The sequence below is a fragment of the Pygocentrus nattereri genome, chromosome 24, assembly GCF_015220715.1.
Source record: "Pygocentrus nattereri isolate fPygNat1 chromosome 24, fPygNat1.pri, whole genome shotgun sequence".
Taxonomy (NCBI): Eukaryota; Metazoa; Chordata; class Actinopteri; order Characiformes; family Serrasalmidae; genus Pygocentrus; species Pygocentrus nattereri.
Window position 1 is genome coordinate 4,890,353 of NC_051234.1, and position 19,277 is coordinate 4,909,629.

A 19,277-nucleotide genomic window follows, 5' to 3' on the forward strand; every position below is an offset into this window, starting at 1 on the left:
GAGAGGAAACCGGACACAGAGACTGACCCTGGTCGCCTAGCCGGGGAATCGAACCCAGGCCTTCCTTGCAGTGAGGCAACAGTGCTACCAACCATGCCACCGTGCCACCCTTGTTGTTTCTCTTGGTTTTGTAACATAACATTAATTCAAATTCTCTTTCATGCTGTTTTTTTTCCCACTGTTGTTTCCAAAATTGTGCTTATATTCATTTTTTAATATTGTAATTGTGTTGTTTCACTTTCACAATATTATTTCACAAACAATGTGTTTCACAATATTATTATTGCTGTGGTCTTCTATAATCTTTACACTTTCTCACGGTATGGTGATTTCAGTTCCTTTGGGATGTGATCTAAGGTAATTGTGCTAAACATTCTCATCTGTGGTGTTTATTTCCCCATATGACATGTCATAATCAAAATCACTGTGGTTAAGCTATTGTAGCAAAACCGCATGACCCAAATGACAAGATGTTAATGGTTAGTCACAGTAAAATGAGGAATGGCAGCCATCAGACAGCGAGCCGAGCAAGAAAATTGAGATATTTGTCTCTACTTAGCCTGTGGTGAAAACACACATGTGAAGTTCTGCAGTGACAATGCAAAAGAAAAGTATCATGTCTGCATGTTTAGTCAATTAAAACTTATTTTTAGTGACAAAAACTTTCACAATGAAACACAAAACTGCCCACGTTTTGTCTTATTTTTAATTCACCTATTTAATTGTGACCTCTTCCACCCACTTGCTGCCAAGCCAGGAGGATAGAGGCTAGCACATCTTCTTCCCAGACACCGGATCCACCATATCTTTCAAACTGACGCCAACACAACATCATGAGACAGCTCCATGCAGAGCACCGAAGTCATGTTGACATTCTCAAATTGCCATCAAGGGATTTTTGGAAATGACCAGTATCTTACCCTCTGGCCAAAATCTAAACTTGATACTTCACTGGATCCCCTGAATGACGACGTCGTTAAAGAGCTGAAATATGAATTTTATTACATGAAACAGTGAAAGCACACTGCACTGAAATCATATAACTGGGAACTACACCAAACTACCCCAAACAAACCAGCAAGCTTTGGCAAAAGTAGTGAACATTAGGAGCAGCTGGTGTTATTATATAATAGCGCTGAAAGTTACCCTTTTATTCTCCAGGGTATATTGTGGTTTGTCTGTCTGAATTTAGGGCATTCATAGGGCAAATTATACAGTAGCTGCATGAAATAAATGTCCATTTTTATTTTATGTATTTATCTTTTATTTATTGTAAAAGCTCCCTCAAATTAGCAGAACATGTGTTTTATGATCTACACATCACTATATGCTCACAATTTACTGCTGAAAGCCAAAAATCTCCGACGCTCTTTGTTATCTTCTAAAAGTGATGTTTCCAGAGCAGATCACTGAAGAGACGCCGTCTGTTTATAGTTTAGAGCCCAGATTTGGGGAAAAACGGTTCGACTTTCAGTAGAAAAACAAAGTTCAGCTTCTTTTATTATAAGGGTTTAAAATGACATCACCGTCTATCAGACTGGAGAGAAGAGCTACAGCCTCATACGACGCCCAGCTTCTGAATGGAGCTTATGGAATATGAACGTTATGAAGAACATGACCAAGTGTGTTTTGGACCCACCGGTGGTTCCAAGGCGTTTAACAGTAGACATAATTCATTGGGATCTAATTTCTGTGTGCAGGAGTTGTTGCACAGGTGGACTATGGACTGTGGCTTTATGTATGATACACCATTGGTGAGTTTTGCTTATACCACCAGTCTCTGCCCTAGTATTCTGCTTTTACAGTTTTTACTGTAATAGAACAGGAACTGAGACAGTCACACCCTTTTCTGTCTAGGTCATAATGATTCAACCTCTGTACTATCAAGTGATGTAGAGTGAATCAGGATGTAGGGTTAATGGATAACCTATACTGCTCACACAACATCTCTACATTAGCCAAAATATCTTCCTTCCTTATGGACCCCTCAGCTGGTCCTATTATCTTCTGCCACTCATGAAAACCTACACGAACAGTAAGATGTTGCCTGGACAGCAGGTTACAGTGAACACTTTGACCTCATCTTGTGTTAAATGCTGACTCTTGCTCATTGCTCTCTCCGCTCTAATCCATGGAAAACTTGACTTTTTTTTTGGAAAAAAAAAATATTCAATGACCTGCAAATGTCTTAAACCCTATATTTAATTGGAAATAGTACAAAGACAAGCATTCAAATCTTGAAACTAAGATATTTTGTTGTTTTTTGAAAAATATATACCCATTTTGAATTTGATGCCAACAACTCATTCCAAAAAAAGTTTGGAATGAAATTCCAAATAAGCTGTATTCAGAATTCAGAAATTCAGAAAATAAGCTGTAACTTTTTTTTACATTTGACAAAAAATACCTTGATGACCCCAAAGCCTTTTGGAACATGGGGGTCCCATTACGTCTGTCGTAGAGCTAACATACCATTCCACAATAAGAACACGGGTCCTTTGCTGCCTCACAGCCTGGGTTACCATAGTGAGAGTCTGAGGATAGATTATTTTAGTGCACATTTTAAATTTATCTGATAAGTTTAACATAATGGATATCATAAAATATAAAACGTGCCATAACTTTTGCACCGACCACATTTCATGTTATATTTAATCAGTCGTGTGTGTAATATAGTGCAAAAAAAACCCCCACATCACTTTGCATCATTGCAAAAAGCCTTTATTTAGCATTGATTTTGTGTTTTGAAATCAGAAGGATGTTTAATTCATATCCAGTTGGTGACATCGGCTTCAGCTCTAAATATGAACTGTAATTCATATTTATTTAAGCATGTTGGAAATTTATTTGGATCCATTTATTTGGGTTCAATTCAGAAATGGCATAAGAACACAAGAAATATATATATATATATATATATATATATATATATATATATATATATATATATATATATATATATATACACTTAATACATTTCTACAAAGTCTATAAGGAGATGTGTAGTGTCTTTAAACCATTGATTTATGTATAATCATCTGTAATAAACAAATGCATATGCAAAATAAACGCATCAACTGTTTGTATGGTCTTCAGAAACATCCTTCATCTCTAACTGGCTTTAGTTTCACTGCAGAGGATGCATAGTGGTGATGATGTACAGTGGTTTAGTATGACATGTTGATTATGACGATAAGCACGATGTACACGATAGTGAAGACGATTCCAATCCCCAGCGCTGTGTTGTTCAAGATGAACGCTGTCCGTGAATTTCTCTCGGCCACAGGTCTGTTGCCGGACGTGTTGGCATCTCGAGTCTGAAAGAATAGAGAGAACGTCCAACATGATTCAACACCTGCAAGACACTGTTGAAAACCAACATTGAGCAAATGTCATCAATTTCATGAACCACTGCACAATTGTATAATCTCACAAGATTTCGCGTGGTTGGGTTTGGAAAATGTTTTTTTTTTCACATCAGCCAAACTAAATAAACAATACAGATATAAAGCCAGTATGTTTAAACAAACAGAAAGCAAAGCCATTCCTGAACGACACAAAGCCGATAGAGCACTGCTTCTCTAAATAACTGGGCCTTAATGTCTTCATGTGTTTGGTCAAAACTTTCCCAATAGCACCTGTCATGAACTCCAAATATTCTCCAGTTGGAGAATATTGTACATTTTGCACAAAAAATGCAAATTGAATTTTGCAAATTATTAACAATTGTTTACAGAACAGCTTGGCAGATGAGCAGATAATGAATTTGGCCTATCTTGGCGGTAACCAAATCAGCTGTACTTGTGTGTTGTTGGTGGCAAATTAGCATCTTTTCAGTTTGCAAGTTATTCTCTGTTAAAGTCAGGTGGATTATACCTTCCCTAAAAAATTACATCTTTTTATAAAATGCACTTTTCGGATTTTTTAGAGATTGTGAGAACTTCAAGAAACATCCACCATAAACAGGCATATTTATCCTGCATTTTTCTTGCATCTTACTGCTTTCAATGTTTGTGTGGTTTTAATGCAGGGCTTAATTGTGCCAGAACAAAGCACCTCGTTCACAAATTACATTCATAAAATCCAATATGTAGTGCAATGCTTTCCCAATCTATATACATATAACAACTGAAAAGAGGCATGCTGTGTCACTGCATCCCCTGGCGTGCATTACCTATTACTTCGAACCCCTATTTGGAACAAGAAAAAACCAACTCTAAAGCCCTATTCAAGCTGGATTAGTTTTACCCGAGAATGGCTAATAATTTCTTCCTTAAAATCCCAAGCGAATATCTCGCTAAGGCTTATTATTCACCAGCTACAGGAACTTCAATGCAGATTCTTACTGGATTCAAATTATGGATCTAAACCAGTGAATCACTATCTAGCTCAAAAGTTTGATCCATAGGTCTGAGTCAGAGGGGTGGATAGGATTAGCAAAGAAGTTGACTTTTTAAATCTGATGTAAATTTCACTTACATGTAAAGCCTTTTATTTGAGCAATAAGCATCTATTTAATATGTTTTCCACTAAGAAATATATTCTTCACTTCACAAATTCCATCTGTTTCTCTGCAAACTTTGTTAGCCCTCTTTCTTCAATGATCACGACCCCTACAGGACCACCGCAGAGCAGGTGGATCATTCTCAGCACTGCAGTGACACTGACATGGTGGTGTCTTGTTAGTGTGTGCTGTGCTGGTACGAGTGGATCAGACACAGCAGTGCTGCTGGACTTTTTAAACACCTCGTTGTCACTGCTGGACTGAGAATAGTCACCAACCAGAAATATCCAGCCAACAGCATCCTATGACCACCGACGACCAGATGGATGACCAGGATCACCAACACAAACTGTGCAGCAACGGATGAGAGGTGGACTTGTGTGAAGTGTAGTTAGTGGACAGCAGTACTGCTGTGTCTGATCCAATTGTATGGACTGTGGGGGTCTTGATCATTAAAAAACAGGGTAAAAGGGGGCTAACAAAGTATAAAGAGAAACAGATGGACTACAGTCTGTAACTGTAGTGTAAGTGGAAGTGATAAAAAGGACTATAAATGTAGATACGAGGTCTGTGTATGTAATAAAGTTTAGAGAGTGAAGAATGAGACAATAAAACTGCTTAAACTTTAATATACCATTAACACAGTGATGCAGTATTCTCCACAAGTTATAATTTCCATCATATAATGAGACCTGATAAAGAACAGAATGGAATGTACTGACCTTTGTAATGCTGTAGGTAGTGATGCACTGGCAACACTTCTGATTATGGTTTCATAGTTAATAGATAACCATTCAGGGATAAATGAATAGGACTGCATTAACATAGGGAAGTATTACTAACTAGTTAGGAGTGCTAGTTAATTACTCAGAAGGCAACAGTGAACTACTAATAACTGAATGAATAACTACTCATAACTGATCAATTCAATATTGATCAATATTTATGGAACTGCTCGAAAGCTGAGGCTTACAAGGCTCCTTGTGAACTACTAGCTGGTGTAAAGTATTCCAACACTTGAACTGAACACATATTGAAATGCACGTGTATTAAAATGTACTACAGTGTGCAGTATAGCATTAAGCCGCTTTCCTGTAGCTCTCGTAGTTTTCGCTATGCTACTTTTCAGTTCCTCTTAAATTTTGAACTTATTCTTAAGTGAATGTACTATATTATTTTCTCTACTGTATGTAGTGTTAAGGGTGGTTTAAATACATATAAACTCTAAGTATAAAATGTACAAATCTACATAAATAGATTCATCTTCACATAGACCACCAAGTGGTGGTGGTGTTCAGTGGTGGACAGTAACTATGTAAATGTAATTTGTTACTGTACTTAAGTAGTTTTTCATGTATCTGTACTTTACTTAAGTTTTTCCATTTGGGTGCCGTTTTACTTTCACTCCACTACATTTCAGAGTCTAATATCCGACTTTTTCCTCCTACATTTTGAGAAATCTGTCGTTCCTTTTGGTTTCTGTGTGTATAAAAACGTAACATGTCAAAACGAAAGAAGCGCAAAGCCAGAGCACCAATCAGGGCCCAGCGGTCACTTTGTTTAGAGCTGGTTTTGACCTGTTGGTCATACCGACCCAGTGCAGCACACGGTTCAAGTCTACCTACATGATGGAACTAACCTAACTTTGTGTAAATAGACCACAATATAGAAATATGTCCACATATGCAGTCGAGACTGACGCGGCTTTTTTCTGAATTTATACAAACACCATTTCATTTTATAGTAAATTAGTAAATTATGTTTATGAACAGAGGCCTACAGATCAACATAGTAAAGGAGCTCATCTGTGATCCTGAGTTTAAAGCCAGTTTTTATTCAACTTAAACTTGGAACTAAGTTGTAAATAAATCTGAAGCTGAAACTTTGCTTGTGTGTAAAAAGTGATTTCAGAGCCACTCGGTTCTCCCTGATGGAAACTGTTTACCTTCAGTGTTTTGTGCTGCTGATCATTTTAATAGACGTCAGCGTCACTAATTAATGACGTTCTATTAAAAGACTGGTTTACCAAGAGAGACGCTGGAGGACTTTCACCTGAAATGAGTTCATAAAGCCAGTCTGGTTATAAAAATGATAACAGGACATCAGAGCCAGAATTACTCTTTTAGTACTTTTACTTTATACTTAAGTACATTTGAAGGGAAATACTTTAGTACTTTTACTCAAGTTGAGGTCTAGAGTAAGGACTTCTACTTATACTGGAGTAATATTTTAACTTGGGGGTCTCTACTTTAACTCAAGTACATGATTTGTGTACTTCATCCACCTCTGGTGGTGTTGCAAGTAGTGTAGAGCATGATGCTATTCAAAACACTTTGGAAAAGAAACTTCAGCTGATGACAATTCAGTGTGACAATCGTTACATTGATTTATCAGTTTACTCAGACTTTAGCAGAGCTCAGTAACACTGAGATTAATAACTGATCACATTGATTTATCAGTCTACTCAGACTTTAGCAGAGCTCAGTAACGCTGAGATTAATAACTGATCACATTGATTTATCAGTCTACTCAGGCTTTAGCAGAGCTCAGTAACACTAATTAATAATCAGTCTACACAAGCTTTAGTAGGAACTTTAGTGTCTGTTTTTTACACGCTGCATGTTAATAGATAATAAACAAGATGGTGTTTCTTTTACAGATATTAATTTATTTACGTTATATATTTAAAATTTAGTGGGCCAGTGTTCTAAAAGTATGCTTCTAAAAATTTTAAGTGATTGTATTCTAAACACTGCCTTTACAATGTGTAACTTGTACTGTATGCAGACACCCAATTTCTGTTTTTTGAACACATATGTATGATACTTTTATTGCATTACATCCCAACCCTTCTTGGTGCAAATGGACATGTTATTCCACGCAAACTCTATAGCCCATACTTACTTTCATCGAGAACACGAGAGCAGCAACGCCCAGTGGCAAGCAGCAGCACAGCAGGGTGAAGATGGAGTAGCCCAGGTAGTCAGGCAAGGGCTGAGCCAGTGGAGCGGCGGCCATGTAGATCGTAGGCTGCACAGTCACCGCGGGCTGACCAGGGTACGGACCCTGAGCCTGACCCTGATACGGAGCTCCATAAGGCTGGCCATGAGGGTAGCCAGTCTGGTTGGGGTAGCCTGGAGCTGGATTGTAACCAGGACTGTTGTCTGAATATGATGTAGGCTGTTTTTCCATTCCTAGATTCCAGCCAGCTGGAGGCGGAACTGGTGACGTGTTGGTTTTCCTTGGTTGGTGCTCTGCTTCTCAATAAGTATAAATGTTGCACTCTTATATGTTCCTAGTCTTTTTAAAATAAACCATCCCAGTGGGTGAGGCCACTGTTTAGGAGGGGCACCAATGACTATATGAACATTCTGGTGAAAGACTAGTTAAGCCTCAGTGAATTGTTAAACATTCATAGGAGAGGGTTGTAACAGGGTGTAACTTAAATGTCATAAAATAAAAACGTCATATATTTATTGGAGGAATCCACCTGAGGGAAGTAAAGTCTCTGCAATTTCCCTGTTTCTTTTCTTAAGGGTGTTTATGTACAACCCTCAGCATCAGGCCTGGATTATCCCACGGACACATACGGGAGCTTGTTTTATTAAGGGGCCCCAATGAGTAATTTTCACAAAATTTAAAGAACTGTCTTGACATTAGTAACCACCAAACACTATCACAATCCTGACGTTCTCTCCATCATTCGTGAACGTCCACTTTGTGTTCTTTCCCAGTCACTGCTTAACAACCGTTCCTCTGATTGTTCTATTAGCTAATCATTGTTATTAGATTTGCTAAGTTTTGCCCCTACATAGTCAGCATATGCATGCATGTAACTTTACAGAAGAAGAAAAAACGACTGGCAGAGGCACCTGTTTGGAATGGTTTAATTCCTACCTCCAGGAATTTTTTTTCTCACATGCCAGAAGAAGTGGGGGACATGGAGTGCAAATGAATCCTGTTCAAAACTTCCATTGTAGAAGCCGCCAGGTGTAGAGTCAAGCCTTGGCTTGAGGAGGAACAATGTAGATTCTATTCCATATGGAGGCCTTTTGGCTCCATCACATGGATTCTTCCAGCGCGCACTGGAGCGGTTTGCAGCTGAGTTTGAAACAGCTGTTTTGCAGATCAGCACCTCCAAATTGAAGTTCATGGTCCTCACACAGAAAAAGTGGGAAAATCATCATTGTGCTGGACTCTATAACTGATATCCCAAAATTATACACTTCTCCTGTAAATAAAAGAATGACAGTAATAATCCCTTTGTGTCACAATGCTGCCTCGGGATCTCTAGGGATGGAGAAACTAACTGAATGAGGATATTGTTGGTCACTGGAAGACCTTTAGATTCTTAACCCTACTGAAAAAACAGCTGATATAACACCTGCATAAATCCTAACCCACGCCATTTCAGTAATTTGTGGTATATTAACTTGTGTCCCCAGTGTTGTAATTTGTGTTTCATCCAAAAATAACTTGGTACATTTATCTCCAAGTTAAGAAGGTTTTTTCTTCTTCTTGAAATTTACTCTTTCAGATAGAAGAGGTTTCGTTTCAACAGTGACGACATGATGGTTTTGCTGCTGGTCTATGCTGTTTTTTTTTTCTAGCAAAAAAGGCTGTGACAAAAATGTTTAATTGAATATTTGGAGCATTATGTTAATCATTTTGAACATCATTTCTGTTTTGACTCTTTTTTTTTGTCTGATAATGTATTGAAATCATTTCAACCTTGAATTCCAATTAGATGCTGGGCTTCACATTTCAGACACTGTTGAGACACAGCTGACCTTCACAGAGCTACGACTCCAACCAGTCACTTCAGACAGGATTAACAAAACCATCTCTGGACAAAAGTTTCAATTTCAATTCAAATTAGCATCTCTGGATATTAGGCTACTCAGGCATTTGATTTAAGAATAGACCGAGCAGCATAATGACCTGGACTTGGTCTACAGCACCTTTCGAACACATAAAACGGCAACGCGAGAGACAAAATAACTTGACAAAATCAGATTTATGCACAAAAAGGTTTGTTTTAATGTCACATTTTGGAGCATAACTGTAAATATATAAATTTCACACAGACCACAATATTTTTTAGAAAATATATATTACAGTATATAACACAAAATTAAGACTAAAAATGTATGTGAAATAATATACTTCCATAATAATTGCTTAAACTTTCTAGTACAAACTGAAAAAGCATAATACTCCACCTTTAAGTATATGTATACTATCATACAGACGTCCTACTTTCTTGAGCCACACTTTATCATCTATGTTTCTTGAGCCATTATTTCTGGCTTGAGTTACGTGTCTTTAGGAATACAAGGAACGAAAGCCTTTGGAATTGTGCTTCAGTAGAGTCACCACTGACTGATGGTTTGCGAATCATCACAGTTGTTGGACTTGGGGAGCAACAAAGTTGAGGAAACCTTTAGGTAAATAAATCTTTGCAATATTTATCTTTCACCAGATCCTGAAATGCAGAGGAGCCTGCTGCTCTTGGGTTAGCTCCTTGTTCAACAATGTCTCTGTCCCCCATAAAGACCCTCACAACTCACCTTTTCCAACAACAGAGATGTCCAGCTCCTTCTTAATGGCTGATCATTCTTTGATGTTTGCCACACAGGTGTAGGTTCCGTGATCACTCTTACGAATGTTTGTAATCTGCAGATTCCTATTCGGCAGAACTGTGAGATGACCACTGCCTGTGGAAAAAGAAGGAGTGACGGAGTCATCACTGTTGACCCCTACCTTCTTTTTTTCATTACAATGAAATGAAGGCCCATAAAGCACATGCACTACTTAGGTTGTCAATGGTGGCATTTCGTGACATGAGCTTTTCTGGAGTTAGTATTCGCTCACTCTCGTTGTTAGATAGATGAGAACCTGGCTCACATTTTTAGAGTTAGTATTCTCTCACTGTGAGTGTTAGATGGATGAGATATTTGATCAAATGGACAGAGCTGTGAAGATGTCCAGCCACTGATCAGACATTTGGCAACAAATTGGGTCATAACATGACCTCCCACCCCATAACCATTGTCGTCCACCATCGCCACCCTCTGCTCTGCCAGCTGCAGGCATCACAGAGAATGAGGAAGGCGAGGACACTCCCGTACCACATGGATAGCCTGTACCGAGGGTCCTACCGTCATTGCTCGCAAGGTGACCATACCGATACCAGTTGATCTCCACATCAGTTACCACTCATGGGACATGCGCTGTCTGGTTCACCAAGAACTCATAGTATGTCTTTGTCTCACCAAAGTTTAGGTCCTCTGACAATTAAAGAGCAATAAAAAGCAAATGTCAATCAAGGGGCTTCATGGAATCACTTACAAAGATGTGGATGCATGAAAATGGGCAAAAGTCATTAAGAAAGTGTTATCTACAGCTACTTATCTATGCTTTGTTTCACAGAAAAATGAAAAACAAAAATCTGCAAAAGGCAACTTTGCAGGAAAAGGCAAAACGTTACTTCATTTCGACGTAAGAGCATTTCTGTTGGTCATGAAATAATATATGATATCATAATTTAAATAAATATAATAAATTGTGATTATGTATTTGCCAGAGTGCCAAATCCAGTATTTGTTACCATCCAATACCTGGCTGGGCTAAGCAATACTTCTTTATGAAAAATCAGATGGTGGTGGAACTAAAGAAATCCTTTCAGTCCTGGGCTGTGCTGAGGATAAACAGAACCATACCTGTGTTCTTCTAATCAGATCAAAAGATACCTATAACTTTATTTAAAACAAGATTTTAAAAAATCGACATAATTTCGTGGTCTAATAACAGCCAACTCTCCCTCAAATGATCTCAAATTTTAACAAAATGTGTCCAACCAAGTTGAATTCTTTATGTTTTTTTTTCTGGTTGATGAATGGCGTTCACTAGAAATGAAAAGGCACTTTGTGTGTTAGAATGCGCTCAAACACAGTCAAACAAGAGTGAGCAGCGTGCATTTTTCGAGAAAATTCAATAAAAATGCACCAACTGGGACTGCACTGGAGACTGTTATGCAAGACATGCTACAGTGTTTGGCAGGAGCTGGACTACCAGCTTGACGCATCGTGTCACAGGCGGTATGGATATCGAACATTTGTGAAGCTGTGAAATCGGATATAAAATCTACATCAATCTGAATTTCTAGTTCGAATTTTGATAAATAAATCTTTTACAGCCATTGCTGTTATTCAACATGAAGCCTGTTTCACTTCGTTTGCCTCGGACATGTAGTTACTCAGATATTCACATCTCAAATGATGTCCATTTTTTTGGGATGCCTGTATTACATAAATCTCAGAGAAAACTTAAAGAACAGCAGACTAAACTTTACCCAGTAATAACTGCTCATTTCTCTCTCACACTGAGAGAGACAGCATGTCTTTAACAGTTATTACTATACTTAAGCATTCATAAGCTCTCTATTGTTAAGTGAGAGACAAAGTAAGACCAGAAATAGCTGCAAGAGACTAAAAGTAGATTAAAGACAGGCAACCAGGAAAAGAGTGAATGACTCTTGGCAGTAGTGGACTTCCTTTACAACCCACTATTTCCTGTATAGAAGTTCAGACCTCCTCTCGGTTAGAGAGATCTACAGTGAGATGCATGTAAAGTGAAATATATATACAAGCAAATTAAGTGAGATGATAATCCTTACAATAAACTTGACAGTGCTTAGTTTAAAATATGTGGAATAACTCAACGAAGCGACATGATCCTCTAGCTGCTTTGGCTGTCAGCTAAAAGACCAACGTAACTATAACTACAACGTAACTTTGCCCCACAAAAAATCATTTGTATGGTTTGCTAACTGGGACGACTAATGGAGCACATGACAAAAACTGAACCCTATCACAAGCAGCGCAAAATCAATACAGCATTCAACAAATATGCATGCCAGTGTATAAACAAGCAGCGCAAAATCAATACAGCATTCAACAAATATGCATGCCAGTGTATAAACCTGTACCTATCAAGCTGGTGGTTGGGATAGTGTAGTGGTTAACACTTCTGTCTTCTACACTGTAGACTGGGGTTCAATCCTCACTTGGGCAAACACCCTACCCTATACCAATAAGAGTCCTTGGGCAAGACTCCTAATACTGCCTTGGCCTACCTATGTAAAAATAATCTAATTGTAAGTTGCTCTGGATAAGAGCATCAGCCAAATGTAAAAAGTCACAACAATGAGAAAAATGAAAATGCAGCAATGATAAACTAGCCTGTTGATGTCAAATGAGGTAATGTCATATGGTCAAAAGTATTGGGATACCTAGTTCCACAGGAGCTTTTATGACTTTCCATTCTAAATGTACAGGCATTAATATGGATTTGTTCCCCACTTTGCAGCTCTAACAGCTTCCACTCTTCTGGTAAGCTTTCTACAAGATCTTGGAATGTGTCTGTAGGAATATTTGTCCATTCGTCCAGAAGAGCATTTGTGAGGACAGACACTGATGAGGGCCTGGCTCACAATCTCCATTCTAGTTCATCCCAAAGGTGTTCGATGGTGTTGAGGTCAGGGCTCTGTATGGGACTTTCTACGTCAAACTCACCCAACCATGCCTTTACAGACCTTGCTTTGTGCACTGGGTCTCAGTCATGCTGGAACAGAAAAGGTTCTTCCCCAAACTGTTGTCACAAAGTTAGAATCGTACAATTCTCCAAAAGGTCTTCCTATGTTAAAGCATTAAGATTTCTTTGACTGGAACTATCTTTCCAGGATAAGTACAGTCACGAGATGCATAACAGGACATTAGAGCCATAATTAATCTTCTAGTACTTTTACTATACTTTATCAATACTTAAGTACATTTGAAGGCAAATACTTTTGTACTTTTACTCAAGGGGAGGTCTAAAAGGAGGAACTTCTACTTTTACTGGAGTAATTTTTACCTTGGGTGTCTCTACTTTAACTCAAGTACATGATTTGTGTACTTCGCCCACCACTGGTAGAGGTTAATCTTGGCCTCATGAGTTGATGAGTGCAGATGAGTGGTTTAGATCTTGTCGTATGGCCTCTATATTTTTCTGCTCTCAAAGTATTCTTCGAACAGCTGGTAGTGATACCTTCAACCCTGCCATGAGGAGGTTCCTGATATTGTTGTTTTTAAGTTTTTCTTCACAGCTCTCACAGTATTCCTGTCATCAACTGCTGTTTTTCTTTGGCTGACCTGTTCGATGTCTGGTGGTTAGTACAGCAGTGGTTTCTTACTATTGCAGGACATTACAAATTGTTTTATTGGCTATGCCCTGTGTTTGTGCAACGGCTCAGATAGATTGTCCCTGTTTTCTCCAATTTGTGGTCTTCATGTTGGTTGGTTTATCCCTTTTAACAGCAAATGCTGCCTTCACAAGTGAAAATTAAGGCTCAAGCAAGAGTAGCCAGTGTGAGATATTGGTTAAATATTTAATCTAGCAGGGTGCACCTGGGTAACACCTGTTAGTCACATGTTCCAGTATTTTTACTTACTTAAAAATGAGTGGGTTAAAACCAAAGAAGTCAAGATAAAACACTGAGATGTAAATATAATAAAATTCTGATGTGTCATCCTATATTTATCTTTTGGCCTTGTTTCCAGTGTATAACAAAAATAAACAATTCATAGGAGTCTGTGTAAAACAGTGTGTATCATAACACAAGAACTGTACTGCATTGTATATTTTTCCAAAACAATTCTGGTTTGTATGCAAATAGTACATGTGCAATAGAGTTTTGCATGGGGAGAGATAAATGACTACATGAAACCAAAGGCAACGTCTTTTAGAGTGATATCAGGTGCAATTTGCACATTTTTTTTAATAATGTTTGATTGCCATTAAATGTTTTATTTATTATTTTTTATATTGGGTTGTTTTAAAAGAAAAAGACATTATTTCTATTTCTTGCTGTTTTCTTTAAATATATAGCTTTTAAACATTGTGTCAACCATCTTCACAACACAAGTTGTTGACAAGTGCACAACAGTTTTTTTAGCTAAGATTTGCTACTGGTTGGGTTATTCCTGATGTGTGGTTGGCCTGGGATTTGTATAACAGTTTTCTCTGGAAGTTTGCCTGGGACAGTCCGATTTTCCAACTAAACTTTTCTCAGATTTTCAGATCTTTTGGTAACAGTAAAGTGATACAACTCAGCCAGGATGTTGACTACTCATTTAGCTCATGATGAGTCTTATAGAATATAAAAGACACCACATGGACATGCAAACAAGTTTTTTTTACTTTATTGTGCCTGTATTTTCACCTGTGTTCTAGGTAATCAATATCCTCATGTAAATAAGCTCATACATTTTGATGACCCAATGAAGCTCTGGTTGGATGCCAAAGGAAACAAGGCTATGAATTTTAAGGTAAAATGTGCTGAGAAGTAAAAGTAAATTGTTTGGTAAAGACGCTTTTAGCTTTTAATCTAGAAACAAAGTTCTTTATCAGTAAATGTTTTTACAATAAAAAGACATGTATAAGCACTTGAACCGAAACATCTTAAAATGTAACTTTTAATTGTAGAAATTATATTTTGACACAGACTGTCTGTGTCTGTCTGTCTGCCCTGCGATGGACTGGTGACCTGTCCAGGGTGTATCCTGCCTTCCGCCCGAAGACTGCTGGGATAGGCTCCAGCATCCCCCCGCGACCCTGACGGAGAAGCGGCTTAGAAAATGGATGGATGGATGGATGGATATTTTTAAACACTGCAGCTGGTGCTGCGTTGTGGTGAAGGAATTTGTTAAGTCGGAAAATAGACTTTTGCATGAATCATCTGAATCAAATGATGTTTACGTACATGCAAAGTTTTTGAAGAAAACTGTCATGATCATAAACAAAGATAAAAATGTAATTTCTTTTGCAAATAATGTAGAGAGAGATTGACAGGGCTGTATTATTCTAAAATGAAATTATCATCACATTCAAAGGGACTTGAAATGCTCATGAACTTGACAATGTCACATTGGGTACAACAGGATTATTGATCGCTTACTTTTTTAAAAGATTTGGTATATGATGTTTGTTGTTTTTAATACATACTAATAGATCAGATAGAAATATGACTTCGGATCAATTAGTATTAGTATAAAATATGATACAAACTACAATTTCAAATAAGTTACCTTTAGCGTTTATATGAAAACCAAGTGTACTTTTAAGTATGATTTAAAGTCTAATTTAAAAATATACAGATTATATGACAAAGTATGCTTTATTCAATGAATATGATAAGAAAACAATTCATCTATAGTTAATAAGGCATAATGCCCAAATGGGCCTAATGTAGCCCAAAGTAAAGTCAAATTATTTTTTATTTATCTGATGACTATTAAAAAAAACATTTGAAATCATGTTAACCTGTACTTGCCAATAAATATAGACATTAAAATCAAACCAGGTTCCACAGTACACCATATGTGGCATCACTAAGTAATATCTTCTCAACTATTTCATCCTAAAACAGCTGTGTTGGCCTTACCTGGTGGAATAAAGAGCGAGTTGCTAAATAGTACTGTTTTCGTCGGACACCTGGGAACCACTTACCATTTGTATCTTACCTTTGTCAACTTTGGGTTTTGGGTTTCGCTTTTACAGATTCCCCAGGCACATCCTTTGAATATCTGGAGTTAAGCAGTGAGTGGACAGAAAGTGGACATCAGATTTGTAACTGTCTGTAGTACAAGGTAGAAATTAGTTGATTTTGTTTCTGTGAGTGTAAGTGAACTTTCTTGCTGTAAGTTCCCATTAAGTCAAGACAGCTGTTTCAGTTTTGTCGTATTCACAGTGGCCCCTTAGAGGCACAGGCCCTTCAGCATGCTCCCTAAAACCCATAATCCGGGCCTGAAGCTAGAATTTAACATTGAGACATTTAAGAAAGGAAATAGGGCAGAAGCAAAGACTTTACATCCTTCAGGTGGATAGTTCCTGGAAATAGTTGACGTTTCTTTGGAATGTGCAACTTGAACATACCATCATTGTCATATCAAAGCCCTGTATTTTTGTTTTGATTATATTCTTCATTTAACACATCTGCCTTTTACACTGTGTAATTATTTTGTCATGAATATTCCTAAATGACATGGAATAAAATCTTGCTCTGTTTCGGTTACATCCTTTTAAATCCCTCTCCTATCAAGATTTCACAATGGATATAAAATGTTTTGCTATGGTAGTATTGAGCATGTGAGGCTTAAGCACTCTTTCACCAGAGGGAAATAGGTTTGTCCATGTAGTCCTTGACGTCCCTCCCATCCAGTGGCCTCGCCTACGACGATGATATATTTAAAAAAGAGTAGGAACATATAGAAGTGCAAAGTTTACGCTTATTGACAAGCAGAGCACCAAGCAAGGAAGACCAACAAGTCACCACTTAACCCTCCGGTTGGCAGGTATCCAAAAGAAATGTCAGGCATGAATCAACATCGTCCATCACACCAGGCTGGAAACAACCCACCTTCAGGAGGAAACCCCAACCAGTCTGAGGGAACTAATGCTGGTCAGCCTGCTGTCTTTGTGCAGATTGCAGCCTCTGGTCCCTTGGCTGAGCCCTTTCCCGATTACTTAATTTTTTCCATCCTGAACATATTCGCCTTGTTTCCATTGCTGGGATTTATTGCTGTCTACTTTTCTGTAGAGGTAAGTATGGCTGATAGAGTCTATGTGGAATGACACATCAATTTGCACTGACCATTAGCAAGGGTGTTAAACGGTCAAAGTGGTGTGAAGAGGCAAAGTGGCTTCAACTACAGTTTGAAAAAAAAATTGGAACGAGCTCACCCAATTTAAAATTGATTTTAAGTTGGACTAAAATGTAAAAAATGAAAACAGTATAAATACTTCATATTTAATGATTTACCTTTTGAAATTCATAGTTTTTGGTCAAATACGCTCATTCTGTAACTGATGCCTGCAGCTGGTTCCAAAAACGTACTTCATAATTTCAGACCAATCTCAAACCTTCATTTTTAAAGTAAAGTCTCAGAAAAAAATGTCTTTAAACAATTATATAAGAAGTTTCAGTCAGGTTTCTAACCATAGTACTGAGGCAGCATAGGTTGATGTTGTCAGTGGGCTCAGCACTGATGTACAAAATCCTTCTGTATTGGTCTTATTGGATCTTCATGCAGCTTTGGATACAGTTGATCACAAGGTCATAGTATACGGGAAGCAAGCAGCAAAGCAAAGCAAAATTTATTTATATAGCGCTTTTTACAACAGGTGTTGTCACAAAGCAGCTTTACAGAACAATCAGCATTACAGAGAGAAGAGAAAAGAAGAGAGAAACTCCGGGTCCGAGCCCCCATGAGCAAGCCAGCGGCGACGGTGGCAAGGAAAAACTCCCTAAAAGAGGAAGAAACCTTGAGAGGAACCAAGACTCAGAAGGGGAACCCATCCTCCTATGGTCGACACCGGACAGCGAACATTATTAGTAAGAAGTATTATAGTAAAGTGGGAAAAGAAAGAGAGAGATCTGAGGGTGAGGACTTCACAGCGCTGTACAGCAAGAAGCTCAGTGGTGGTCAAACCGGTCCAGAAGGCTGGTGAGCAGCGGCACCAATCAAGGCAGTAGAGGCAACAGCATCAGGCGCACAGGATGGGCAGCTGATCAGCTCGGCAGAGAAAGGAGAAGAAAAAAAAAAAAAGACTGATGGAAGACTCAGGGAAGACTGATTAAGGGAGGTTGAGAAATCTGAGAACGTGGGCTGGAGCTCTGGGTGGCTTCTGCCTAGAGCTAAAAGGCTGGACCCCCTTGCATCCTACTAAGTAGATGCAAGACATGGCATAGAACAGACATTTCAGCATTGTGCTGAAATATATAGGTGCACTTTGTAGTTCTACAATTACAGACTGTAGTCCATCTGTTTCTCTGATACTTTGTTAGCCCCCTTTCACCCTGCTCTTCAGTGGTCAGGACCCCCATGGACCCTCACAGAGCAGCTACTATTTGTGTGGTGGATCATTCTCAGTACTGCAATAATACTGACGCATTGGTGGTGTGTTAGTGTGTGTTGTGCTGGTACGAGTGGATCCGACACTGTGTCCACTCACTGTCCACTATTAGACAGTCCTACCTTGTCAGTCCACGATAGCTCATCTGCTGCTGCACAGTTTGTGTTGGTCATCCTCCAGTCCTTTATCAGTGGTTACAGGACGCTGCCTACAGGACGCTGTTGGCTGGATATTTTTGGTTGGTGGACTATTTGCAGTCCAGCCATGACACTGAGTCTACAAACTCCAGCAGCACTGCTGTGACTGATCCACTCCTACCAGCACAACACACACTAACACACCACCACCTGCTGAAAATGTTCCACCACCCAAATAATACCTGTTATGTGAGGGTCCATGGGGGTCTTGACCACTGAAGAACAGGGTAAAAGGGGGCTAACAAAGTATCAGAGAAACAGATGGACAACAGTCTGTAGTCATAGAACTACAAAGTGCACCTAATGTTATGTAATCAAGTTCATGAATCCAGTGGTTTACAACACAGTATGACTCCCTATGAACAGTTAAATAGGCAGTCATTTAGGATGACTAGCATCACTTCTTTCCTGAGGGCAGTTTAAATTTATTCTGCACAACACAAACAAAGACAGAACTAAGAAGTCATAACACATATGCCCTGTTGGGTAATGTATGACATGATTTACTGATGTGCTGTTTTTAGCGCTGATTTCAGAGCTTAGTTTGATTTCCAACAGCATCTTGCAGGTGTTTAGGAGCAGCAGCTCCACTGAGTTGAATTGTGCTTGAGATTCTGCAC

At 38.5% G+C, this 19,277-nt stretch overlaps 1 protein-coding gene across 1 annotated transcript; it reads right to left on the reverse strand.

Annotated features, from left to right (window-relative positions):
* Positions 1–2,705: 2,705 nt before the first annotated feature.
* Positions 2,706–7,864, reverse strand: LOC108433851 (synapse differentiation-inducing gene protein 1-like). Its single transcript, XM_017708685.2, has 2 exons — positions 7,409–7,864; positions 2,706–3,317 (listed from the first exon to the last, which is right to left on the reverse strand). Exons 1-2 carry the CDS (start codon positions 7,694–7,696, stop codon positions 3,168–3,170), a joined length of 438 nt encoding a protein of 145 aa, XP_017564174.2. The 5' UTR covers positions 7,697–7,864; the 3' UTR covers positions 2,706–3,167.
* Between the last annotated feature and the right edge of the window lie 11,413 nt (positions 7,865–19,277).